Raw genomic sequence first — 17531 nt, 5'->3', positions numbered from 1 at the left:
TCTAGGTGGTGATGAAAAGACAAGACCACCACAGCTAGAGAACATAAGAAATGTAGAAACTCGAATACAGAGATGAATTGGGAGTAGTCAGCAAAGTACGAGTGAAAGGTTCAGTGGATAAAAAGAATGAGATCAGGTAGGAGGTCAACAGAACAAGATTAAATTCAGGTGGCAAAGGCAGCCTTCAATTTTAAACCAAATTAGTGGAATTGGTATATTTGGGAGGATGATTTGACTATGATACATGGGATTCCATGGATCTCCAGAGTTGATTCAGATGATCTGAATAACTCAGTGGAGCTTTTGTTTCTCTTCCTCTGCTCCAGGCTGGCCCTCCTGAAGCTGTCTCTTGCCGCTCTTTAGCCAAGGGTATATGAACAAGCTCCCAAGTTAGTGGAATATCATAAGAGAGCTCATAGCTAGTCTCTTGCCAATATTTAACTTTTGTATGTTTAAAATGTTTCCCATTTGGCTTTTTTTAAATTGATAGATTTGGGTGACAGGCAAGGTACTCTGATGGAAGGTGATGGTAGCTTCAATACAGAAGATGGAGCTTAAAATAGAGTAAATGTTCCTGACCTCTCAAATTTAGGAATCTCTATGCACACACTCAGAACATTCAGCTACCATAGAAAACTATTTGTCACAATTTTAACTGGACGAGTGTAGTAGTCCTCTCTTTATCCATCAAGGATGTATTATAGGAAACTACCCCATGGGATATATCAACCTACAGATAGTACTAAACCTTTTATATGTCTTTTTCTATGCATATATAACTATTTTCTATACATATATAACTATTTGCTAAAAATTAGGCATATTGAGAAATTAAGAAATACTATTAGTAAAGTAAAAAACTAATAATATACCATAATAAGTTATCTGAATGCTCTCACTCTCTTTTTTCAAAATACATTATTGTATGGGTCATGTTTTCAAACCTTGGTTGATCTTTAGAGAGCAAAACCAAAAATAAAGAAAAGCTATTAAAAAGCTATTTAAAAAAGCTTTCTTTTCTGGAAAAAAGAAAGACAGATGTATTGACCTTAATTCAATATTTTTCAGTTACTTTATCTAATTGTTGGTATTAAATTTCATGCTTTAGTAACAATTCTATATTTAGTTCTTACCAATTTCAAAAATGGTAGTGAGAGATGGTCTTATCTCAGGTATTATTGAAGAAATGACTTGATGTTCACCACTTTTCACTTCCAATATTGATAGCAAGTGATTCTCTTTCAGGTGAAATTTTTGGATTACTGGGACCCAATGGAGCTGGTAAAAGTTCATCTATGAAAATGATATCTGGAATCATAAAGCCAACAGCTGGTGAGGTAGTGAAAAACTTAAAAAATGGTTTCTGTTTCCTTAAGAGTAGTTTCTTGCTAATTCACTGTATCATTGTCATCCCATTGTTCATCAATTTATTCAAGTGGACACCAGTAACGTCCCTATTACATTCAGCCCTGAGATTTTTAGCAGCCTCTCCTTACTCGTCTTTCCCAATGATTGGAGGCTCTTTCAGGGGAATGAGACCTATTGTTACTGTTTTTGGCATATCGAATACGCCACGAGTAGATTTCCAGGCTCTGCTGTGTGGGTGGGATACTATCAGTAACTTGCTGGGCTCTCCGAGAGGTATGTATATATCTGTTACTGTATTTGGGATATGAATGTGCCACAGAGAGCTTGTCAGGCTTCCTGACCAGGTAAGAGACTCTCGGTAGCTTGTCAGATTCTCCAAGAGGGAGAACTAGGCTATCACATACATATCATGTGGCCGCAATGCAGCCATGTGCTTCCAGGAGCCTGGTTTTATAGTCTCTGGATGTTGGCCATTGATCAGATTACATAGCACCGGGGGCAGTTTCTGGGTGGGACCGCCTAGCTACTGGAAAATGGGGCATCTGGGTGGAAGAGGCCCAGTCTCTATCCAAGCAACCTTGGAGATCTCGGCCCTGGGTCCCACACACCTGGGTTCCTCTGCCGGTTCCCTCATGTGTGAGGATTGTTCAAAGCCTCATGTGGAGAGGGGCCTTGAGCATGGCTGTGGCTAGGCTCTGGAGGTCTTCAACTGTCGAGGCTCTGCTCGGGGCGGGAGGGGGAAATGCATCTCGTCCCCTCCGAGGGGCCCTGTTGAAGGTACCAGGCACGGGAGCAATTATCATTATCAATTATGATAATTCTAATCATTATAATAATGTTATCATAATCATTATAATTATCAGTTATCATTCTTGATCATTACAGGTTATATATCTGTAAGAACAAGACTTGGACTCACTTTCAAGTATTTTCTATCCAAAATAGATGAAGTAAATTCTTTTCTATTTCTTTGGTGCTCTAAAGCATTAGGTATATGCTAGTTCTCTGCCCGTCGCTTGAGTCATTGTGTGACTGGGTTTCAAAAGGGCTATTGTGTTTCCAAAGCGTTCTTGCTCTTGTAGGTGGAATTGAATGATTGTCGCTCAGTTTGGGATCAGCAAGGAGATGGCCAAGTCAAGTCCCTGGGGTACTGCCCTCAAGAGAATGTGCTGTGGTCCAGTCTAACAGTGAAGGAGCACCTGCAGGTGTTTGCCTCTGTGAAGGGGCTGAACAAAGGGGATGCCAGCGCTGCCATTTTACGGTACAAAGGGACCACGTGGTACCTGGGAGAACGACTTTGCCAATGATGGGGAAAAAAGTCACTGATGAAGAAAGGCTAGTTTAAATGTTGTCTATGCCCCTTTAAAGGGGGTATCAGTGGGAGATCAGGGATAGAGCACAGGTCCTGTTTCTCACACCTCTGATGGATGGATCTAAACTTGAATTTTGTTTTCATCCACTTATCCACTCCCGAGTTCTTTTTCATTCTTAATGGATGCTAACTTGCATTTCTCATTGCTCTGACTTCCTGTAATACAGAGCCGTTATTCCAACGAAAAGTTCGTTTTTCCCTCTGATCCCTGAAGTTTGAGTTTACAAACTCATACCGCCAAGCTTCACTGATTCCATGACAGGTCTGCGATTGCATTTTCTAAGGAACATCTCTCCATATTCTCATTCTGTTTCTCATCAGATTGGTGGCTCTTTTTGAACTGCATGAACAACTGAATGTTCCAGTGTATAAATTAACAGCAGGAGCCACTAGGAAGGTATGTGCCAAAGGGTACTTTTCCCAGGGCTGGTTTGGTGGCAGCAAATAGAATTGTTTCTCTGCATTTCAGTTGTGTTTTTTGCTGAGCATCCTGGGAGACTCGCCCATCCTGCTCCTGGATGAACCTTCTACAGGCATGGACCCAGCTGGTCAGCAGAAAATGTGGTAAGTATCAATATAAGCTTCCAAGTCAGGAGAAGAAACCTGCAAATGTTACGCTGATCTTGGAAAGTCAAATCTACCAGTTCCTAATTTAGTAAAAACAATCTATCCATTAGGAAAGCATGTATTTAACCAATAGATTAGCAAATGTTATTTTATATTTGTATGGTATTTACATGGTGAACATCTAATTATTTTACTAAAATTTTAAGTATTAGAATTTGAAGTATCTGTAAAAAATTTTTACTGTTTCCTTCAAATCGTTCAGATGTCCATAACTGTTTCCTTAGATGTAATAAGCTTGCTGATATCATTGCCTTTTTCTTTCTAACAATCAGTTAAATCTGCTTTTCCAGATTTTTTTAGCTTTCCTTTATTTTAATGCAGGGCCTTCTCATTTTGACTAATACATCTTTCCAATTCACTTTCATCCTGATGACTTTTTAATGTTCTGTTTTTAAGAAGAAATTAATTATTAAAATGATGTGAATGTATAAGTAGTTATTCAACCAGTCAATCAACCAGTTCCAGTAGTGACCCATGCAAAGCTTATCTTTCTTCATCAACACCTCCACCATCATTTCCTTTCCCCAATTAGTTTGAACTAAATGCCAGGCATTATAATATCTTTGATTCATAAATGTTCCATCACTCTCTCTAAAAGATTTGCAGTCTTGACTTCTTAAAAAAAATAGAAACGGCAATTTAATCAGAATACCATTAGCACCCCTTGAAAAAACAAACCAGTTCTTTATGTTATAATAAACCTATTAAGTATATTTCTTTGTTGTTTTAAAAAATTGAGGTACAGGGGCTGGAGCGAAAGCAGAGCGGGTAGGGGGTTTGCCCTCTTGCATGCAGCTGACCCAGGTTCGATTCCCAGCATTCCATATGGTCCCCTGAGCACAGCCAGGAGTGATTCCTGAGTGCAGAATCAGGAGTAACCCCTGTGCATAGCCAGGTGTGACCCAAAAAGAAAAAAAATTGAGGTACAAACATGAGTTTTAAACTATGTTTTTTTTTTTATAAAATTTCTTTTCAATTTCCATCTTTTTCTGTCTTTATGCCTGTGTGTGTATGGGTGTGTGTGTGTGTGTGTGTGTGAGTGTGTGTGTGTGTGTGTGCGCGCGCGCGTGTGTGCATTTCTTTTAATGTTCTAAAATTTTTGGTTCACTTTAGGAGGATGATGCAGAGTGCCATTAAAAACACAGGGAAGGGGGCTCTCTTGATCACACATTACCTGGCTGAGGCCGAAGCTCTTTGTGACCGTATCGCCATCATGGTGTCAGGAAAACTTAGGTGCGTGCCTGCTCAGAGCCTCTTCCTGATTCCAAAAATTAGATTCCCCATGCTAAAGGCAAAATAATTGCCAATAAGTAGAATCTTTCCTTTGCTCTACCAAAGTGATGACCTTCTCCAAACTACATTTGATATTTTAAATGACATAAGTTTCAAGGGATGGGGCTGGAGCCATCACACAGCCGAAAGAGCATTTGCCTTGCACGTGGCCAACCCGGGTTGGGTCCCTGGCATCCCATCTGGTCCCCCAAGCTTCTGTCTTATTGATCCCTGAGCACAGAACCAGGAGTCAACCCTGAGCACTGCCCAATGTGACCTCTAAAAGAAACACACAAAAATATTTAAGGAAGAAGACGTTTTCACAGCCTGTTTTCCTTCTGACTTATAGATGCATTGGCTCTATCCAACACCTGAAGAGTAAATTTGGCAAGGATTACATCCTAGAACTCAAGGTGAAGGAGACTTCTCAGATGGCTTCAGTCCATGGAGAGATTCTGAAGCTTTTCCCACAGGCCGCCCAGCAACAAAGGTGAAAGGAACTTGACATTAGGGAGAAACACGGAGATTTCATAACTCAGTATTTTGGTGGTATTGGTGGGGGGTGTTCTTTGAGATGTCTGAGTGATTTTATTTCATAATGAAACTTAGGAATCTTAAAAATGGATTTGGTTGGGGGCCGGAGTGACAGTATAGCTGGTTAGGTGCTTCCCTTGCATACCACTAATCTGGGTTCGATATCTGGCATCCCATATGGTGCCCTGAGCACTGCCAGGGGTAATTCCTGAGTGCAGAGCCAGGAATAAGCCCAAACACTGCTGGGTATGGTCCCCCAAAACATAGGATATTTGAAAACTGTTAGAGGAAAGTACCTTCCAGTGACTTTGAATTCATGTGTGACCCCAACTAGGTCGATAGTGTTCTTCCTGGACTTTCCTGCAAATATCTAGAGAATACAACTATTAAATATTTGTTTATAATTTAAGAGATATAATTATTTAGAATGAGTCTTCTTTATAGGAAACATCCAGAAATTGATATAGTAAATGAAAGAAAGAATGTCCCTTTAATGCTTTCATGCATGGAGTTTTCATGTCTTAAATCAAGATTAGAAAGAGTGTGTGTGAGATGTGTGTGTGTGTGTGTGTGTGTGTGTGTTCTAGTGTCCCTGTGTTATTGGGGAACGCAAAGGAAGTGAAATACAAACTGATTTTTGGTTCCTTTGAAGGAATAAGCATGCCAAAAACCTACAACACAACAACTGGTGTATTCATTTTAGCAGTATAAGTTTAGTGGAATCATCAAAGGTATTAGTGTGTAATACCATCCTCCTCCCAAGTTGCAAAAACATGAAACAGTTTTGGTGTAGGTGGGAGGATCATGAATACTAAGTGTGGAAATATAAAGATAAGTGGAGGGCCGGAGCAACAGTACAGCAGAAAGGATGTTTGCCTTGTATGCAGCCAGTCCGAGTTCGATCCTTGACATCCCATATGGTCCCCTGAGCACCGCTGTGAGTAATTCCTATGTGTAGAGCCAGGAGTAGCCCTCAAGTATTGCAGGATATGATCCCCTTCCCCTTGCCCCCTGCCCCGCCAAAAAAAGGACTGAATTGAAGAGGGTTTCTCTTGATGTCTAGGGACCTCTGGGAACATGAAATTGGGAAGGAATTGAGGGTGGAATATGAAGTCAGGAAGGTAGAAGGGGCACATGGGAACAAATTGCCAAATCTTAGTCTGGCTCTTCTCAGAGATCAGTGATTATTTTTGTTTTTAACTAGAGCCTTTTTTGAGTCCCTCCCTCCCAACCTCATATCTCTGGTTTGTTTTGTTTTGGGTTAGCTTTATGGTTGCACAGATACAATGTTAAATTGAAAGTTTGGGATTAGTTAACCAAATTTGAACCAACTCAACATATTAATTCAGCAGACTTTGTTCAACCAGAAAAATGTTTGTGTGAGCATTAATGGAATTAAACGGAACCATGGCCATTTAAAAAAATTGCCCCTTGATACATGATTTATAAATTTCATATCTAAGTCATATATAATTTGCATGACTTTTACTTTCAAAAGGAAATTGCTGATCTTGTCAATATTTATTTTGATGGTCATTTTTTTCACCTTCATTTTTTTTTCAACTCGAGCTCAAATATGACATTTTTCTTATTCCCAGGTATTCCTCCTTCCTGACCTATAAACTGCCGGTGATGGATGTTCATCCGCTGTCTCAGGCTTTTCACAAATTAGAAGTTGGTAAGATTGGCCACTTAAAAATAAACTTTCAGGCTGGAGAAATAGTACAGTGAGTAAGGCATTTGCCTTGGTTGACCTGGGTTCAATAACTGGCACCCCAGACCATCCCCTGAGCCCTGACAGGCATAATCCCTGGGCCCAGAGCCAGCAGTAAGGTCTGGTCCACAAAACAAATGAATCAATAAAAATAAACTTTCAAGTAATAAATCCTTGCTTAGAAGGAATCCCTACTCCGTGGGACTCTAATTATTGGGAGATAATTACAAAATACCATTTTTCTGCAGGCCTGTGATTCTAAGAATTCTCCTGGTGGAATTTCACCCCAATTTTAGTTAATCCAACTCTCTGGAAAGAGTTCATGTTTAATGTGGGAAGGAAAGCTGCAGAAAGTACATGCATGTGCTTGGCTGGCTTTGCAGTAGATTCACAACACAGATTCAGAAGGGCCCCTGCTTGGCTTGGCAGGATGAATTCATAAGCGCCATGCGTTATTATTCTCTCCCGCTCTCTCCCATGTCCATCCCACTCTTGTTCCACCCCCCCACCCCTCCGCCAGTATCCCTGCTTGACTTCCCACTAATAAAATAAAGGCAATGGGAGACCTCTCTCCTGTGTCCTGAGCTCTGCTTTTGTGTGACAAAGAACCGCCAGGCGAAGGCTGCCCCCTGCTTTTTGTGTGGCATGCTTCTTGCCCCCTTGTAATGATTCTTTCCTTCTCTTCATCCTCATTTTTTCACTTTTAAGTACGTCATTCCCAGTTGCAGATCTTCCCAGTTCAATGTCTGAACACAGACTAATGGCCAAAAGCCCAAACTCTAAGCCCAGGCCTTGTCGATTTTCAGAGAGTCATTCTCACTAGCTAGGAGTCATGGTATTATGCCATTAACAAGGTTAGACTTCCATCCCTTCATGGACACATAATTTATTTCTATAATATTAGAAAATTACAGTGTCACCTGGGAGAGGGCTTAGGAACATTTAAATGGGTGCATTTGTACAGTCCCTAGCTCGTTGTGTTTGAGAGATTAGAAATCTCTGCCTTGCTCCTTCAATAGACTTCCTGAATTCCTTCTTCTTAAATGCATCCCAGAGATATTCTTCTACTGCAGGACTTTGTATTTGCTTCTTTCTGCCTGATATGACTAAGTATCCAGTGACATCCTAACCTCTTTCCAATTTCTGCTCGCTTAGTAGCTTAGTAGAATACCTTCCACAATTCTTCTGTAAAATATGTATTTTTGAACTTGATTCATTTTTTCCTCCACAGTAGATAACATTATTAATTTTATTATGTGTATGAGTGCTTGTTTATTTCATACTCATACCCCTCCCGCTAGAATGTAAGCAATACAAATGCAGAGAATTGGTTTTCTCCTGTGTTTTTTATTGTCCTACCTAAAGATAGCGCTTGCCAGAGGATTTTCAAGGTATAAATAGTGAACGATAAATATGTGTCTTCAGTGACTCACCTGGTGGGGAAGTCTGGGGACCAGAGATGGTACAGCAGATAAGCTGGTTGAAGTACCTTACAAAGATGGGTTAAGTTCTTTGTAAAGGAAAGAATAGAATTGAAATCTTCCTCATGTTTAAGAATCTATTAATCAATAATGTAGGTGCTCAAGGAGCCTTATCTCCCTGAGATACATGCACAAATAAACATCAACATATAACGAGAAAGTTCTCCTATGCAATTATATTAACTCTAACTTTTCATTATATTATTCCTTTTTTCCAAGTATTAGTTTCCCCAGACCTAAATTCATGTGTATTAATAATCCATAGTTTTGATTTGTACAATGTAGAAAAAAGTCCTTGCTGATAAATTAGAAGCATCAATGACAAGTCTTTCTGATTTCAGCAAAGCATAAGTTGAACCTGGATGAGTACAGCCTCTCTCAATGCACCCTCGACAAGGTGAGTAAGCTATAGAGGGCTTGCACCCTCGCTGTGTCAGAGAAAAGTGACATGTGCGTTCCCTGGTGATCGGGAAGACAATAGGAAACTTGGTCATTCTTTGCAAAAAATATAAACGCACGCGCACGGAAGGGTGATGTGTGTTCTTGGTCTCTAGGGGCGGCTCTCTCTCTCTCTCTCGCCGCTTGCGTTTGGTGCTCTTGAGCCACTGTGTATGAACCAGATCGGGATGGCTCCTCCTTTGTGCTCCGCTTCTGTGTCTGCTGCCGTGCTCTCTTCTGTCTCTCTATCTCTGATTATGTCTCTGTAGTCTCTCCTCTGGTCTCTTCTGATCTCTCTACCAATCTCTTCTGTTCTCTCTTCTTCTGATCTCGCTCTCTCTCTCTGGAGACCTTCTGCTTCTCTCTCTCTCTCTCTCTCTCTCTCTCTCTCTCTCTCTCTCTCTCTGGAGCCCTTCTCACTCCCACTTCTGACTCTGACTCTTACTTCTGACTCTGACCCTTCCCTCTGACTCTTACAGTCTTAGTTTATATAGCAATCACATAGGGTGGTGATACAAAGGTGGGTTGAACATTAACAAATCAAGAAAGAAGGGTAAGAACACTCCTCCAGGAGATTAACTCAAGGATACAATCTCATCTAAGGAGATTATTCCAGATTACCAGGAGATCCACTTAAGGGTGGATCCCATCCAGGGTGTGTCATTTTCTTCTTTCCTCAGCCACTTAAATAGTTACAATCCACTTAAATGGTTACAGTAAATCTACTTCTAATATATCTAGCAATGTCATTCTGTATGAGCACAGTATGGTTCTTCCTGAGGACATTCACTATATATTCCAGACCACAGTCCTCAGGCCAGGTTAGTCTTCCTAACCCCAGCAGGGTCCTAGTCTCGTCATTACTTTTGGATCATGACAGCATTTGTCTATGACCATGCTCTCAACTTATAGTTGAGTATTGTGGTGCTTTGGCCTGGCCCATTTCGATGCCAGAGTAGCTCACAGCTTGCCCTGGGTCCATTCAGTCTGTTGTCGGGACCCTGCTTTTGGGGTGCTAGGAACTAAGGGCAACTGAGTCAAGGAAGCAGATGTCCAGGAGTAAATATTATTGGAGACAATCAACTCTCAAGTTACAAAGCATAATATTAACTGTCTTCCTATGTCCATACAGAAAGGGCATTGTTTTAAGTAAACTAAGTTCCCTTTGGCAAGGCTAAAAGGACAAACCCAATGTTATCCTACAATTCTTATTTCCTTCTTCTTCACCTCCTATTTAGGTCTTTGGAGAACTTTCCAAGGAGCAGCTGGGAGAACTCGATGAAGTTGACACAAGTATGCGATGGAGACTTCTACCTTACTCAGATGACCCTTAAAACCTCATGCCTAATAATTCTGGGTTGTTGTATGTCATATGCATTATGCGCTACATGTAATTAGTAGGATATATAAATTAAACTTTTGTTGACATCAGCATCAGCCATATTTTGTATATTTAGTTGGTTACCAAATGCATTGTTAAATGTAAGGGTGAAATAAAATTCATGATTAAGATAGCAACACTTCCTAAAAGTGACTGGAAGTACCAGACCCTGGGTTCAGAGGATATAAGACCATAAGAGGAATATATGAAAGGATGTTTTTGTATCACTGTATCACTGTCATCCATTGTTCATTGATTTACTTGAGCGGGCACCAGTAATGTCTCTATTCCTCCCCACCCTGAGATTTTAGCAGCCTCTCCTTACTCGTCTTTCCCAACAACTGAAGGCTCTTCCAGGGTCAGGGGAATGAGACCTATCGTTACTGTTTTTGGCATATCGAATACACCACAGGTAGCTTGCCAGGCTCTGCCAATGTGGGAGGGATACTCTCAGTAGCTTGCTTGGCTCTACAAGAAGTATGTATGTGTATATATATACACATATATAATATCACTCTCTATGATTTGAGAGTATGTATATATGTATATATCAAATATGGTGTGGTGATTATGGAAAATGGGTAGGAAGTGTCTTATAATGTGTTCAAAATTACCTTAAATGTTAATGGTATGAATTTGCCAAATAAAATATTCAAAGTGGGAACTGGGAGATAATATAGTGGGTAGGATGCTTGCCTTGCACACAGTGACCCGGATTTGATCCTTGGAATCCTATATTCTCCTGAACACTTCCAGGAGTGATTCCTGGTATAGAACCAGGAGTATCGCCAAGAGTGGACAATATCCCTCCCCCACCCAAAAAAAAAAAACCACCAGTAAAGGGTTGAGTGACTGCATGGATCAAAAAATGAAACCTAACTTTTTGCTGCCTATCATAAACACATCTTAGTTTTAATAGCTTTTTTTTTGGCTTTTTGGGTCACAGTGACTCCTGGTGGTGCTCAGGGGACCATATGGGATGCCGAGGATTGAACTCAAACCCAGGTTGGCTGCTTGCAAGGTGAATGCCCTCTCCACTGTGCTATCGCTCAGGCCCCTTAAAATGTATTTGTTGTTAGAGAGATAGCACAGTGGGCAGGGCACTTGCCTTGCACTTGACCAATTGAATTCAATCCCTGGCATCCCATATGGTCCACTGAGCACCGTCAGGAGTGATCCCCTAGTGCAGAGTCAGGAATAAGCCCTGAGCACATGTGACCCCCAGTCCAAAAAAATAAATTAAATGCATTTGTTAGGCAAAATTTATTTTTTGGTAAATGGTGAAGAAGTAAAAGACCATTTTGCATAGAATCAAAAACAAAAAGGAACCCCAAGGCACGAGGTTCCATTATAATACTAGCTTTTTAAAATTCCTCCACACTGGAATAAATGGGATGAATTTGTTGGGATAGTCTTAATGTTGGGGTGCCTACTGGGAGTTTCCCTTGGCCTACAAATTCCTCAATAGCCCTGTGCCAAAAGCCTTATTTCAACACTTTCCATTTCCACTACATTCACTTCATTTTCACCATCAAAGTGCCTAATGCTTAACCATAAGTTAAGAGCATGGTCATGGACAAATGCTGTCATGATCCAAAGAGCAATAAGTAGATTTGAACCCTGCTAGGGTGAGGAATGAATAATCCGGCCTGAGCACTGTAGTCTGAGTCAGTGGCAAGATGTCCCCAGGAGAGCCACCCTACAAGCTCAATGTATCTCTTCTGCATCCATATACAAAATAACTAATATTAAGAAGTAGAATTAAGGCGTTAATTAAGTTAGTGGACTCAGGAGAGCAGAAACACCCACAAAATACCTAGGTGGTATTTTGTCCTTGCGCAGAGGGGCTTTTGATATGTTGATCTTGCAGCCCATGGGGTGTGGTGACTACCCCCAACACAGAGAGCTGGGGTTGGACGAGGGGAGAGACCAGAGCACCAAGACGGAGCGTGGAGAGACTAGCAAGGGGGACTAGCAAGAGGCAGAAGAATGTAGGGGAAGAATTCAGGAGCAGGTGCGCAGAGAGACAAGAGACAAGACTGCAAGAGGGAGCGCAGAGAGAAGAGAGGGAGAGACAGGAGGAGACGGGAGTGAGGGGCAGTGAGAGACCAGAACGGGGGGCTCAGAGAGACTGGAACAGGCGCATGGGGAGAATGGAATAGGCAACTGAGCATTAACCAGCTTGGCCCTCGTTTCCTCCTGTGTCCGCCCATGGCCTGTCCATCCCCCAGGGAGGGGGAGGGGCCCAAACCCACCGACGGCAGCAGGGTGAGAGGGAGAGACCTTCCCGAGCCGCCCGGAGATTAAACATCTGACTATCAAATGCAGTAGGCCTTTCCAGTTCTGTCTTGGAGCCCTATCAACTCAGACTGTAGAGCCCCGTAGAGCCATACACCCTCACTTCTCTGATAGTCTAAGAAACATCATCCATTTTCAGCTTCCTTGTTATAGTCACTAGGAAGGAAACTGTGGCTTTTAAGCTTTTCAAACGTCAGAAATGAATGAACTGAATTCTATTTAGTTGGGGTCATACCCAGTAGTGCTCAAAAGGCTATTTTAGGCTCTGTGTTTGGGAACAGGCTCTGGAAGTGCTCGGGGGACTACAACAGTGTCAAGGGTAGAACTGGGCCAACAAGATGCCAAGGCAGCATCTTCATCCTTACACGACCACTCTGGCACCAGGAGGGAATTGAGTTGTAGACGTTACTTATTCGTGGTGGCCGTTGTGATAAGGGGGAGGATCCCAGAATCATGGTGCTTGTCAGAGTGAGGGCGCAATGGCTGTGCTGTGTGTTCCTTGTCATCACACTCCGGCCACATGCTCACAAGCCACCATCATTGTCTACCACACACCCCCCACCCACTATCCTTGAGCCCTCATGCTATTGCATTATCATTATTATTGACATCATAATTATTGTTATAGAGGCATCATTAGCTATAAAGCTGTTCATGATAGAGCTTCAGGCATTCAATGTTTCAGCGCCAATCCGACCACCAGCGTCAGCTTCCTTTCACCTATGTCTCCAAAATTCCAAGCACAGGTCCTGTCTCCTTGAAAGGAGAATTTTTTTAAATTTTGTGATTATAGTTTGGGTCTGCTAGGACGAATGGAGATATTACTGAGACCGCTCGAGAAAATTGACCATCAATGGGATGATGATGATGATGATGATGACGACGATGATGATAGTTTGGGTCTGATGCTTACATGTTGTTGGTGCTGTATTTTAGATATGTGCATGTCCCTTACCTCTACACCATCCATATGTGCTATGAGTCTCCAGACCCTGACCCTATTACCTCCTGTCCAACTCTTCTTACTCCCCCCTTCAATTTATTTCCTTTTCTGGATTTTAGTGAAATAAAATTTATAAGTAACTATGTCCCCAGGGGTCAGTGGTATCATGTTAGCAATGTAGCACTGTTGTCCTGTTGTTCATCGATTTGCTCAAGCGGGCACCAGTAACGTCTCCATTGTGAGACTTGTTGTGACTGTTTTTGGCATATTCAATACACCACGGGTAGCTTGCCAGGCTCTGCTGTGCAGGCGGAATACTCTCGGTAGCTTGCCGGGCTCTCCGAGAGGGGCGGAGGAATCGAACCTGGGTCGGCAGCGTGCAAGTCTAACGTCCTACCCACTGTGCTATTCGGATTTTAAAGTACTTAAGTTAAAGAGAGACAACTACTAAAATGTTAGTAGTTGTTTCAGAGATATTTGCAAAAAGGAAATCCCAGATTTTAATTAAAGCATGAGTCTATTTTATCCTTATATCCCCACCCCCATTTAGCTGGCTTATCAGTCAATTCACCTTTGCCAAACTACCCTAATACTTACTGCTCAAAATATCAATCTTATTTTAACTTTATTTCCTTGTTTCCTTGTGCCATCTCTAGCATTTGGATATTCATCTTTCTTTCAATTTGATCTCTACTTTGGTTATATTTTATTCATCCATTTAATTGCTGCTGAGGGAGCAAAGATGTCACCACAGTCAAGTAGTTGGTAGGAATCTTGCAATTGTCTTTAAAAATCACATTGTGTGCTATGCTTGGTAAAATGATAAATTTAAAAATAACTGGAACATTTTTCATTAGTTTTCATTTTTTCATACTAAGTAAACCAGAAAACTGACCAAAACCAAAAATAGTTGGTAGGATTTTACAGTTGTCTGTTAAAATTACATTGTGTGCTATGTTTGCTAAAATGATAAATTTAAAAATAACTGAACCAACATTTTTCTTCAGTTTTCAATCCTTCATACTAAGTAAATAAGAAAACTTATCAAAAAATCTGTATTCCTCTGTATTCCTTCAGTGAATTTAGAAAAGTAATGTTTTGCCTATGGTAAATAATGCTTTTAGGACTTGGGATACAATTTTGTTTGAAGTTTTCATTAAATATTTTACAAAAAACACTAAGTTTCTTATAGTCAATAAATAAATTTTGAAGGGAAAAAGTTATAAAAATAGAAGACGTAGAGATTCAATCAGATAATGAAAAATACAGAAAATATTAGCAAAATTTTATGAATATTGCCTGAATTTCTAAGTCAATTACTGAAAAGAAACTGAAGGTTTTTTTTATTTTATTGATTCACTATGAGATATAGTTACAAACTTTCATGTCTGAGTTAGAATCACACAATGATCAAACACCCATCCTTCCACCAGTACACATTCCCCACTTTCCTTATACCCCAATATTCCCCTTATACCCCCACCTTCCCACCCCCCTTGCCTCTATGGCAGACAATATTCCCCATATTCTCTCTATACTTTGGGGCACTGTGGTTTGCAATGCAGATACTGAGAGGTTATCATGTTTGGTCCTTTATCTATTCTCGGCACACATCTCCCATCCCGACCGATTCCTCTAACCATCATTTTCTTAATGATCCCTTCTCTATTCAAGCTGTCCTCTCCCCTATGCTCATGAGGCAGGAGAAGCTGAAGTTTTACCATCTCTACTTAAGTATTCTGTGCTTATATAAAGTTATATTTAATGTACTAGCCTGAGCTAATCTTCCTCTGTCAACAAAGTGGAAAAAAGTCAGAGTCGTTATTGTTTCCTTATGCCAAACCTGATGAGCCTGGTACAGCCTGTATAAATCTACCCAGAGCTTTTAATGACATAATTATAACTGAGGGTTTCCTAGAGAATTCCAAACTTAAGAGTTAAGGCAAGTCAAAAGGATAAAACTGTATACAGTCAATGAATCTATAAATTCAACATTGGCTAATAGAACAAACAAGCAAGCAAACAAACAAATTAATTCAGTTTTGCATGAAAGTATTTTGCAAAAATAATAAAACAGAAATAATTACAAAATCTGGCCACACATATGTCAATCCATGTAGTATTTGCATTGCCATTTTTGTTACTGTTTTGCTCAGAGCATTCAAAATTTGAGTAACTCGTTTTATTCTAACATGATGTTTTGTTTATTCTTGCTTATTTTAAATATTTTTTGTCTTAAGCAATCAGTAATTCAGGAGTCATCAATATCTTTATTGAGTTAGCAATAACTTGTTGTCCAAGAATGAAAATACAGGTATCAAGGGCCAGAGAGATAGTACAGTGGGCAGGGATCTTCCTTGAACTCAGCGGACATGGATTCAATGGTCCCTCAAATACCCCTAGGAGTAACTCTTGAGTGCAGAGCCAGGAGTAAGCCCTGGGCATTGCAGGGTGTGCCTTCCACTCAAGAAAAACTGAAAAGAAGATATAGTTATTGAACCATCAATTCAGAGGCAAGAGAAAGGAAGGGAGGGAGGGAGAAAGAAGGAGACAATGAATTATATTAATTATAGAATGAGAATAATTTGTGTGATCCATTATTATATTCCAGGCAGGAATGATGCTAACTTGAAGCAGCTGGTGATAGATATGGAGGAAAGAAGGAAGATTAGATTTGGCGATTGAGGATTGAAGACATTGCTTAAATCTAGAGGGTTAGGGAATAGCACAGCAGGTAGGGCATTTGCCTTGCATGGGGCTGACCCGGATTTGATTCCTCCGTCCCTCTCGGAGAGCCCGGCAAGCTACCAGGAGTATCCCGCTGCACAGCAGAGCCTGGCAAGCTCCCCATGGCGTATTCAATATGCCAAAGACAGTCACAACAAGTCTGACAATGGAGACGTTACTGGTGCCCGCTCAAGCAAATTGATGAACAACGTGATGACAGTGCTCCAGTGCTTTTGTTTGAAAGGGGCTTCAAACTTATCAGACCTATTAGCAGAAGGGAAACTGTTTCCAACCTCAGAAGGGATTTGCCTTGTCTGTGGGGGTTTCCAGCCCATGGAAGGTAAACTTTACTCCTCTGAGAGTTCTTTCAAGACTCCCAACTGTGCACCAGTTGCTTAGAACATCTATTCTTAGAAGTTGCTTCCAATGTCACAGAAAAAAAATAGCTTCCATGGGTGAACTCTTTTTGTCGTTTTGTTTGGGGGCCACATCCAGCTGTGTTCAGGTCTTACTCCTGGTTTTGTGCTCAGGGATCGCTTCTGATGATGCTCTGGGGACCACATGTGATTCTGGGGGTCAAAGCTAGGTCAGCTACATTTAAGCTAAGCACTTTACTGACTGTACCATCTCTCCAGTCAGCGGGGGAACCCTTTACTTCCTATTTTCTTTTTTTTTTTTTTGCTTTTTGGGTCACACCCAGAGGTGCTCAGGGGTTACTCCTGGCTCTGCACTCAGGAATTACCCCTGGCGGTGCTCAGAGGACCATATGGGATGCTGGGAATTGAACCCAGGTCAGCTGCGTACAAAGCAAACCCCCTACCTGCTGTGTTATTGCTCTAGCCCCATACTTCCTATTTTCATATTTAAAATTCTTTTGGTTTTCACTTCACTTTGTTCTCTTTGATAGAGTAAGAAACTCTCCTCCTTTTTTAAGGCTGTCTTTTTATCTTGGGACTCACCCAATCTTTTTTTTGTTTTTATCCCCATCCATACCATGCATCCCCTGCTCCCTCCGCCAAAGTGTCTCCTCACAAAAGCAATGCTCCATCTGTTTCTTGATTTCTTGGGTATTTTCAAGCATTCCCTTTATAAACCTAATCTTTAATAAAACCTTACCTTGACCAAACCAACACATTTGGGTTGCCACTTAATTGTAGACCTAGAAAGAATAAATAACATCATTGTTTTATTTTTTCATTTCATTATTACATGGAAACGTTACTGGCACCCGCTCCAGCAAATCGATGAACAATGGGATGACAGTGCCACAGTGCTACAGATTATTATATACTTAACACTTAAAACTCAAAATCTTCATGTCACATTCCAAGCTATACTGCATTTAGTGGGAGAAGATTCTGTAGACCCTTCTGATG

At 41.0% G+C, this 17531-nt stretch overlaps 1 protein-coding gene across 1 annotated transcript in view; it reads left to right on the top strand.

Moving 5' to 3' along the window:
* Positions 1-10232, top strand: part of ABCA6 (ATP binding cassette subfamily A member 6) — a 66439-nt gene extending 56207 nt beyond the window's left edge. The window contains exons 31-39 of the mRNA XM_055133610.1: positions 1246-1337; positions 2451-2629; positions 3062-3137; positions 3210-3304; positions 4481-4600; positions 4989-5129; positions 6772-6851; positions 8710-8765; positions 10045-10232. Of these exons, the coding sequence (XP_054989585.1) occupies positions 1246-1337; positions 2451-2629; positions 3062-3137; positions 3210-3304; positions 4481-4600; positions 4989-5129; positions 6772-6851; positions 8710-8765; positions 10045-10140 (935 nt within the window). The 3' untranslated portion in view covers positions 10141-10232. The remainder of the gene's footprint in view (positions 1-1245; positions 1338-2450; positions 2630-3061; positions 3138-3209; positions 3305-4480; positions 4601-4988; positions 5130-6771; positions 6852-8709; positions 8766-10044) is intronic.
* The last annotated feature ends 7299 nt before the right edge of the window (positions 10233-17531 follow it).

The sequence above is a fragment of the Sorex araneus genome, chromosome 3 (genome assembly GCF_027595985.1).
Source record: "Sorex araneus isolate mSorAra2 chromosome 3, mSorAra2.pri, whole genome shotgun sequence".
Lineage (NCBI taxonomy): Eukaryota > Metazoa > Chordata > Mammalia > Eulipotyphla > Soricidae > Sorex > Sorex araneus.
Note: the sequence above shows the minus strand (reverse complement) of the source record. Positions and strands in the feature narration are given on the sequence as shown.